The 10,601-nt window shown below is 37.2% G+C and overlaps 1 protein-coding gene across 7 annotated transcripts in view; it reads right to left on the bottom strand.

The window, feature by feature from the left end:
* The window catches only part of TANC2 (tetratricopeptide repeat, ankyrin repeat and coiled-coil containing 2), a 333,029-nt gene that overhangs the window by 268,687 nt on the left and 53,741 nt on the right, over positions 1 to 10,601 (bottom strand). For 6 of the 7 annotated variants that reach the window (XM_045299320.1, XM_045299321.1, XM_045299323.1 and 3 more), the window contains exon 2: positions 3,058 to 3,129. The exons of the other annotated variant lie outside the window; for it this stretch is intronic. In XM_045299320.1, the coding sequence (XP_045155255.1) occupies positions 3,058 to 3,129 (72 nt within the window). The remainder of the gene's footprint in view (positions 1 to 3,057; positions 3,130 to 10,601) is intronic. 7 annotated transcript variants of the gene reach the window in all.

Raw genomic sequence — 10,601 nt, 5'->3', positions numbered from 1 at the left:
TCTTATTTAGACAGACCTGCGGAGATAATAACATGCACAAAAACAAGACAGAGCAAAACCAAGCAATATACAACAAAACAACAATAAACCAATGACCAAAAAAACAAAACACAACAAGAAAGTTTGTAGTTAGTTCAAGGACTGTTTGTTGGCCTTTAGGAGAGTTTTCTAGTCCATTCTGTTGGGGCACCAAGCCTTGGCCCTCAAGTCCATCTTCGGCATTCCATGGGGACCTCGCTGCTCCGTTCCTTTGCTGTTCTGTTGCACCCCATTAGTGTTTTGCCTCAGTTTGGCGGGATCAGATCAGGTGCAATTCCCACACTGTGTCTCCAGTGTTGCCCTTGTAGGGCTATGGGCCAGTGAGGGAGCTCCTTAAGATTTATAATACTGTAAATCTTTATAGGAGCAGACAGCCTCATCTCTGCCCCTTGAAGTGGCTAATGAATGTGAACTGAGAAACGATCCAGTATTTAACTGACTGCTGTGCCACCAGGACTTAGACTGAAGAAAGAGACCAGAATTCAAAATTATATTGAAATTGGGAATTTACCATTCTCCTCCCCTCAGGTATCACTTGGCCTAGACTGAACATCAACCCCAAATCTGGAAGCATGCACCAGGTAAGGCCAGAAAAAGTAAGCGCAACCCTCCCTTTCATTCAAGGAATAGGAAAGGAACCTGAATGGATTTGAGAGACTGGTGGAAATCCCACTTGTTGCTTTTAATTTTGTTGTTTCCTTTGCTCCCTTCTCTTCCATCCCACTAGGCCCAGACATTAGTAATACCGCAGTGTTAGTAGCTGCCAGAAGGCCTGTAAACCTCAACAGGAAGAGAGCCCTGTTCTCTGATTATATAGGAATTGAGGCCCACAGAGTATGAGGCAAATTCAGGATGCTTTTGTGTGTGTGTGGTGGTGGTGGTGGTGGTGGTGGTGGTGCAGGAGGGGAATATCAGACTTTCTGGCCAAAAGATGTACAGCTGTCACGCAATCAACTCGATATAAAGGGGTGTGGATTCAATAGAGACCCAAGGTTCATCTGCAAAGCAATTCGACAGTCCCTCTCAGAAGGACCACGTGGAATGGACAATAAATCCAGGGTGTGGTATCACACTGATGAACCACATAAATATCCTCTAGTTACTCAATTATTTCCTCCCCTTACTATTAAGGTGTTTGTTTTAGCTCATGAATCATGTTAGATTCACAAATGCTCATTTGTACATGTAAGATTGTTCAGTACATGAAAATTAAGATAGATAACCCTTCAGAAACAATAACAGGAGTAACGGCTCCCTGAGGGTATGGGAAGAGGTTGGGAGGGTGGGGGCGGCAATGGAGAGCTCACGGCATTGATGATTGTACAACTCCTCTCAAGGGAACTGAACATAAGAATTCAGAACTGTATGTAAACAAATATATTGGATTGGGTAAGATAACAATAAATCTATTATTTTAAAAGCTGTACAGTTGTGTTTGAACTCCTGGGCTCACCTCTGAGCTGTGCATGTATGGATCTGACACTAAACATCATACTATATAGGTTTTGAGAGCAGAGCTGCTGAGTATACCACCACTGTGGACCCACAGTGAACATTAGGTTGTGTAAGTGGTCTCATTCAAGAAGGTACCTCAGAAGAAAGGCCTAGCAATATACTTCTGAAAAACCAGCATGGAGAACCCCCCTGGAGCACACTTCCACTATGATGCACAAAGAAGTTCCCCTTCACTGAAATCAATTTGACGGCAACCTTTACTGTTATCTGAAGATTTCAGTAATTCATGTTGTTGCCTAGTTTTAAAGTTGTCAAACCTAGTTCAAAAAACCAGTTAGAAGTCTATCCTTCTAAATGAAATGGGAAAAGAGTAAGAAGATCCTAAAATGAGGTAGAAATTATAAACAAATGCCTCTTTTTCTATATATATATAAAACAAACATTTTATGGGAAACAAAATTTACAATAGGGTGGTTATACTCCAACAAATATCAGGATACTATCAACAACTGACTTTTAGTTATATTTCAAAAATGATATCCTGACATAGGATAAATCAGTAAGTATGGCTACAAAAACTTTATTAAGCAAAATTATCAAAATGTGGAGATAGTGTTTCTTCACATAGCCTCCATCTAGGTCTATACACTTCTGAGGGTGGTGTTTCCATCTCTCTAATCCTTCTCTGGATAACTGTTATTGATTTATACCATGTCAAAAAAGCTGTTTTAGCATCTGGAGGGACTCAAATTGTGTTCCTTTTACAGTTTTTTTTTTTAGTTTGGGGAACAAAAAGATGACAGAAGGGGCAAGATCAGGGCTGTTAGGTGGATGGGGGAACGCTTCTCAACAAAATTCTTATAGAACAACCTTTGCTACCCTCCAAATATGAGTAGGTGTATTGTTGTGATAGGGCAAAAAAGGTAACTTGTCTGGCTATTTTCTCACCAAGGCAGTTTTCCATTTTCTTAAAATTTCCTAAGTCCCCATGACCATCCCGTCTTTTGAGAAAATCTATCAAGATTACCATTTGGATATCTTCAAATACGGTTTTCTATAACATTGTGAGAGGACTTATCTCTACCTTGAATTTAACTGGCCTATAAGATCTCCTTGGAAGTCACTGTTTTCAATGTATTTCCTTTTTGAAGACACCCTAACAAAAAACTAAGTACATTACTGCGAGAACCTATCTGTATGTTTAAACATGTTCTGTTTTGAATAGTTTCATCCATGTTGTCATATAACATATGGTAATACTCCAAAATTACACAACTTTAATACCAGTTTAAAAACAACTGGTGAGATCAGCTTTTATTCTTTGGCAAAGTCTGAGAAACTATCTATGTAAGGTCATTATAATTCTGAATTTACTCAATGGCTGTTTTTGTTTTTATCTTTATTAAATTAGCTGATTAAAATTTTTAGATTGTGTCATTTAAACCCTAAGTGGGAAACTGTAATGTTTAAACTGGTCTCAGTGAAAATTCTGGGCCTTAAATTAAGTGCTAGAAAAGAATATCAACCTTTTTATTTTTAATAATAAATTTTATGGGAATTCACCTTGCCCAGAGCGGCTTTGGCGAGAGTCTACACTTGACTGTCTTCGATCCGGTGGTTCCTCGCTCCCTCCATCTGCATAAAAATAAAAAAATCATGAGTAAGGAGACTGATGTATTATCTTCCCTAGTGATAGAGTGGTCTAAAGCACTTGACTGCTAATCCAATGCTCAGAGGTTCAAACCTACCAGCAGCTCTGAGGGAGAAAGGCAGCTTCTCCTAAAGATTACAGCCTTGGAAACCCTATGGGGTAATTCTACTCTGTCCTATAGGGTCACTAAGAGTTGGAATTAACTTGACAGCAATGGATTTGGGTGCTATTTATATCTTTTAAAAGGAGCCCTGATGGTGTTGTGGGTTACATGTGGGGTTGCTAATTGCAAGGTCAGCTGTCTCAAACTACCTGCTGTTCTGCAAGACAAAGATAAGGCTTTGTACTCCTGTAAAGATTTACAGTCTTGGAAACCCACAGGGGCAGCTCTACTCTCTCCTATAAGGTTGCTATGGGTCAGAATTGACTCAGTGGCAGTGAATTTGCTTTAAGTAATATCCAAGAAGTAATGATTTTATGGTTTAATAAAGATGGAAGCAACAGTCAATAGGTCCTACAATACCTATCATGTTTTCATTTCTTACCATCTCGATCACTGAAAATATTTGAGAAGTACACCTGATATGTAATCAATTAACACGGTACTTCTAGCCATAATTCATTAAATGCTATTGTAATTCTGGAATCTAGACCTGTGGCTACAATCTCATTTTGAAGGGAGTTCTCTATTATGTTAATGAAAAAGATTAAGTGGAGTAAAGTCTTAACTTTAGTAGAAGATGTGAACATAATAACCCCTTTTGTTTCCTTGGGGGTACAAAGATAAAACCCACACCTCTCTCAAAGTCATTCCTTTGTGTATAAGAACCATTCCTGAGACACAGAGTAATCCCAGGACCATCAGAAGAGCAAATTAAGATCTCTGTCTAAAGTGGCAGAGGCTGAGACCAGCAGTACCAAAAAGTGTGGCATGGAGACTATGGAGCCAAGCTAAGACCCGAGGGCAAGACAAAGAGACAGAACAAAAGATCATGGGGCTGTTACAGCAACAAGCAGGTTTCTTGGTCCAGGGAGGCAAAGGTCACACAGCTGAGAGGCTGAGAACTGCAGAGACTTAGCTGCTGGCTTAAGGGAAGTGTTGCTGTAAACCAATGACTGTGACCTTACTGTTTCTGATCTTGACTTGTGGTGACCTATTAACTTCTCTAATAAACTCCCATAATTTTGAGTTTTGGCTATGAGTTCTGTGTGGCCACTGCAATGGATTATCAAAGCAAGCACAGAAGCAGAGTGCCATGGGAGGGAAAGCTGGTGGAGGTAAACAAAGATGGGGAGTGGAAGCATGTCTGACCTCTGCCTCATGATAATAGGGAAGCCAGAGGAGACATGACCTCCGAGAGTTTTCCTAGTATCTATATAAACCAGTATTTTAACACTTATCTTAGTGGAAATGGTTTCCAGTCCCTCTGAGACTTTAAAGAAAGTGAAAGTATTTGCCTTCCCTACCTCCCTTACATGTATGTACAAGTTTGCCTGAATGAAGAATGTTATCAACTTTATAAAGGTAATACACAAAATTCCACATTAGAAACTTTGATTTATAGCATTGTCTAAGTGAACTCTAGCTGTTCACTTGCCTAAAGTACCTCAAATAATTCCTAGAGTATCAGGGGAGAAAAGTAGAGTCACACCTGCTAATTTCAAATTTTATTACAGAACAATAATAATCAAGATAATTGTGGTATTGGCACAAGTATAGACATAATGGAATTAAGAGTCTAGAAATTTAAAGTCAACTGATATTCAGCAAAGGTGTGAAGACCATTAACTGAAAAACAGTTTTTTTGTCAATAGATGATACTGGGAAAACCAGACTGCCGTATGGCAAAGAATAAAATTGAAGCCTAACATACCATATATAACAGACTTAAATATATGGGTCAAAGACTTAAATATAAGGACTAACATTTTAGAAGAAAACATAGGGTAAATTTTTATGATCTTGGATTTGACAAAAGATTCACAGATATCTTCAGCCAAAAGCATAGGCAACAAAAGGAAAAATAGATTAACTGGACTTTATAAAGTGAAAAGACAACATAGATAACAGAAGATATTTTGTAAATCATATAAGTATGAAACTTATATTTAAAATATATAAAGAACTCTAACAACTCAACAAAAAAATACAATTAAGGAGTGGGTGTAGGACCTGAATAGGCATTTCTCTAAGGAAACTTTTCAAATGTCCAATACGCACAGGAAATGCCTGACATTGTTGGCAGAAAAATGAAAATCAAAACCACAATGAAGTACCACTTTATATTCACTGCTGGTCAGAATTAAAAAGTCAGAAAAAAAAAAGTGTTGGCAAGGATGTAAAGAAATTGGTGCCCTTACATTCTGCTAGAAAGTAATATAAACTGGTAATAGCCATTCTGGAAAATAATCTGGCAGTTCCTTAAAAACTTCCTCAGAGCTACCATTTTTGGGAACAGTCTCATCTTTCGCCTATGGAGCAGCTGTTGAGTTTGAACTCCTGAACTTTTAGTTAGCAGTCCAATGTGGGAACCTAGTTGATCAGCAGGGCTCCTCATATCATTATGGAGTAATGCTACTCCTTATTTTCATGAAAATGTAATGTGTAACCTATTTCTATAGTTTGAATTTTGGCTTTGAACCAGTTCATTCTGGTTAGACATCTTGTTGAGAATTTGCATTTCCACCCCAGATATACTGTACCAGAATCTATATTAAACAACAGGTATATATAACTATCACCTAGGGATTTTATTAAAATGTACATTCTGGTTCAATATTTCTGGGATAGAAATACAAACTCTTAGTAGGGGTTCAAAGTATAAATAGCCAACTGAAAGCCCTAGTTGGAATTTGACTTAAGTTTGAAACCAAAATTCGATTTTAAAACATTAAAATCTATTTATAAATCAAATTTCCATATACAACTATTTCTGCATAAACATTCCATGTGAGTGAATAAGGAAATATTAGCAGCCCATCACAATTTTCTACTGGTGCCTCATTTACTCTTGAGTAAAGAATGAAAGAAAGCCACATGGTATGTCATAAAAACTGCCAAAGGCAATCTCAAACAATGTATCTTTGAGAGAGAGAAAAATATGCTTGTATCTAATTTGTATTCTATTTTTACATCTTAAGAGTACTAGGAAATGTGTGGGTATAGATAGGCTTGTGTATACAAGCAGAACATCAACTCCAACAGCACAAACCAGTGTAGTGTAGTACAGAAAACAAAGTGGGCATAAGATGACCTGATTTTTAATAGTGTCTGGGGGTCTTAAAGTCTTGTATTCAAACCATCAACTGAGTCCAAAAGGAATAAAACACACCAGCCTGTGTGATCCAAAGATGAAAATAACAAAATCCAAATATGATGAAGCAGAAAGTATTGGAGCTTAAATTGTGAACACCCAATTTGTAGAAGGCTATGGAGGACAGTTGGAGCCCTAAATCCATCCACAGAGTATCTAGTTAGCTTAAGTCTCTGACAGGTCCCCTCAGGCCAAAGACAAGTGACATGAACAGCTTTGCTATCAGACAAGAGATTATTGTAAACTTCATCATGGTGGATCGAACTACAGTATAACACTTGGTCAGTTGATCTCCCTCTTGACCCAACCTGAATCTGTTCTAGGTTTAAATATTTCTTGCTTGTTCCACACAAAATTTTTTCTCTGGCTTTAAATATATATATATATATTATTGGTGATCTTTTTTTCCTTTATTTTTTTCTTTCTGTTTCATTTTCATTTTTTTAAATTGTTTCTGTTAGGTTTCCCAATTTATGAAGCACAGGAGTAGATGGATACAGTAACTGATGTAATGGTTTAAAAGGGATGAGAGGTGGGAAGAGGCAGGAGAATTGGGAAGCAAATAATAAATGTGGGAAGGGGGAGGGAATACTAGAACTGATATGATGATATATACATGGGAGTACCCCCAATACATAATGGGAAAAAGCTCTGCTAGGTGGAGCTTTTGTATATGCATTTTTCCCTGCTAGCTGAGTATTCAGCAACTCTCTCTGAGTTAGTGCCCACAGTGGCATCACCTGAGAAGGTTCTCTCTGGTCACAGTGAATTTTTTTATAAAAGCAATTTTGCTCAAAACTAATTTTTTGTGATGGTTGATTTAAGAGAACAGTGTGTGGCTGTGAAATTTTGTTTCCTGTTCAGGAAAAATACCACGAAAACTGTTGTGATGTTGAACACTGCTTACAAGGACAGCGCTATGGGAAAAATTCAAGCATACAGTGGTTTTGTTTCAAAAAAGATGAAATGTCGATTAAAGAGAAATCTCATTCTGGATACTGTCAACTTCCCAAGTGAACAAAAATGTCAACAAAATTTGTGCACTGTGCTCAATAAAATTCATTCACTTGTGCTCAAAGACCGACAACAGACCATTGAAGAGATGGCTTAAGTTATTTGGACTATCCTGGAGCTTGGTTCAGCAAATTTTAATGGAAAACTTGGGAATGACAAGGGTCACTGCAAAATTTGTGCCTCGGGTTCTGACTAATCAGGAAAAAGAGCATCAAGTGGAAATGTGCCATACTTTGGAAGAACAGCTCCTAAGAGATCCAGACTTTTTTGTCAAGGTCATTACTGGTGAGGAGACAAGGTGCTGTTCTTATGACCTGAAAGCAAACATCAATCAGGTCAGTGAAAGACAACATCATCACCTCACCCCAAAATAGCTCGTCAAGTGAAATCAATATTCAAGATGATGCTCATTTGTTTTTTTGATGTGAGGAGGGCTGTGCATTTGGAGTTCGTTCCACCAGGTTATACTGTTAATCAAGCTTTCTAGAGGTTCTGAAAAGATTGTGTAACACTGTGCAACAAAAAGGGCTGGATTTGTGGCAGGTGGAGGACTAGTTTTACCATGACAATGCACCTCCTCACACAGCTAAAATGCACCAGGTTTTGGCAAAAACCAGCATGTCTCTCTTGCCCACGCATCTGACTTGCGTGACCTTGCTCCATGCAACTTCTTTTTGCTTTCACAAATGCATAGGGACATGAAAGGACTGACTGGCTGATGTAGAAGAAATGAAGAAAAAAAATTGAGGGAGGTCCTGTCAGCCATCCAAACAGATGAGTTTGAAATATGTTTCCAAAGAATGGAATTGCATATTTGACAAATGCATTAAGTGTAATGGAGAGTGCTTTGAAGGTGATGAGATTGTTTTATAAAAAAAATTTAAGTACATACCTTTGAAAAAAATCCATTTGGGTGGTTACCCCCTTGTGTATGTGTGTGTATATATATAAAACTTTTTAAAAGCAACTATGGAAGTGTATGATATGTGACTTTCATATCAATAAATCTATTTTAAAATGAAACTTTTAAAATCCCTGAAAACAAGACAACCTGCTTTTTAGTTTCATGTCTACCCCTCTTTATGAAACTTCTCTGAGCTTCAGTTTTCTAATATGTAAAACTGGTGTCAAAACAGAATCTCCCTATAAATGCTGTTATAAAGTCCCAATTAACTAATATATTTGACAGCAATTTGTAATACCAAAATAGATTATTTTGAACCAGGTGCAAACCTGGGACACCTAGGAATGTCTGGAGACATTTTTGGTTGTCACACCTGGGAAGGAGAAGTTAGCATCTAGTGGGTAGAACCCAGGAATGCTGCTAAATTTCCCACAACTTTCAGGACAAGAAAATTTATCTGGCAGATATGTCAATACTGCCAGAGTTGAGAAATTTTGTCTTGAATGTTTGTAATTATCAATAAATAAATGTACAATATACATAAAGCAGGAAAAACAGCATACACTTCTGTAGCAGCTGTCAAGCAATAACAAATGTTGATTCTCCCAGTTTTATTAATTTGTTTTAAAATAATGCAATATTGTCAATTATAGAATTGATCATTTTTTTAGACCATTCTCCAACACAATTTTCCTTCTCCATTCCTGACCAAAGGTAAGCCAAAACCAAATCAAATTCACAGCCTATGTGTCAATTCTGTCTCATAGCAACCCTATAGGAGGATCAAAAGTAACCCCTATCCTAAATTAGTATATTAACACCCCATCCATGTTTTTACTTTCATAGCCTTGGTGGCTTAGTGGCTTATGCATTGAGCTGCTAACTGCAAGGTCAGCAGTTCAAAACTACCAGTCTCTTCATGGGAGAAAGACAAGACTTTCTATTCCTGTAAAGAGTTATAATCTTGGAAATCCACAGAAGCAGCTCTACCTTGTCCTGTTAGGTTGTTATAATTTGGAATCCACCCATAAGAGAGTTTAGAGAGAGTTTATGTTTCTATAAATGTTTATATTACATCAGTCGAATAATATTATTCCTATCACTCTGCAATTTGCTATTTTCACATACTCATGTGGGGATTTTTGGCCCCAGTATCTGTGTGGCTACATGTGGACTGTTCATTTTAACTGAAATGATATTCCATTGTATGAATACAGCACAATTTATCACTTCTTTTATTGATGGATAGGTATAGTTTCCAATTTTATAGGGCAGAAGAATGATATGGTGCCTGGTTACCATTACAACCAATTCTGACAACAAACATTACAATAAATGATAAAGGATAGAATAGTAGAAAAGTGTAAAACAAATATAAAATTCTTTTGTAAAAAATACCAGACTTTCTGAATGAAGTAGATACTTAGAAGAACCCCAAGTTTATTGCCCTCTAAATTTTTAACTGAAACTACTGCGAAAGTCATCTACCACCAAGCTAAATAATAGATTGGTTCATAAGATAATGATGTCACTCATGAGTACTGTGTCTTTTTAATTAAAAAGAAGAATTTTAGTCATCTATAGACCAAAGGGTAACATCCATTCTAAAGCAAAGATGAGAAGGTTGAGGGGGAGGGGAAGAAGCAGGAAAGTTAGATTAATGGAAACAAAACAATCAGAACAGAAATCATGAGAATATTGGTAGAGTGGGAGTCATACAACCAATGTCACTGAATAATATGTACAGAAATTGTTAAATGAGAACCTAATTTGCTAAGTAAACTTTCACCAATAGCACAACAAAATAATTTTTCAATCATTTTATTGGGGGCTCAAAATTAGTAAATATATCAATTGTGTAAAGCACATCTGTACATTCGTTGCCATCATCATTTTCAAAACATTTGCTCTCCAACCAAGCCTCCTTGTTTTTCTTCCTCCCTCCCCACTTCCCCATCCCATAAACCCTTGATAATGTATAAATTATTTTGTCATATCTTTTTAAAAATCATTAGGGGCTCATACAACTCTTATCACAATCCATACATACATCAATTGTGTAGAGCACATTTGTATGCATTGCCCTCATCATTCTCAAAACATTTGCTCTCCACTTTAAGCCCCTGGCATTGATTCATTTCTCCCCCTCCCTCCCTACTCCCCCTTCCCTCATGAACCCTTGATAATTTATAAATTATTATTTTGTCATATCTTACACTGTCCA

The sequence above is a fragment of the Echinops telfairi genome, unplaced genomic scaffold (genome assembly GCF_000313985.2).
Source record: "Echinops telfairi isolate 266 unplaced genomic scaffold, ASM31398v2 ScPeMD7_7458;HRSCAF=8496, whole genome shotgun sequence".
Lineage (NCBI taxonomy): Eukaryota > Metazoa > Chordata > Mammalia > Afrosoricida > Tenrecidae > Echinops > Echinops telfairi.
Note: the sequence above shows the minus strand (reverse complement) of the source record. Positions and strands in the feature narration are given on the sequence as shown.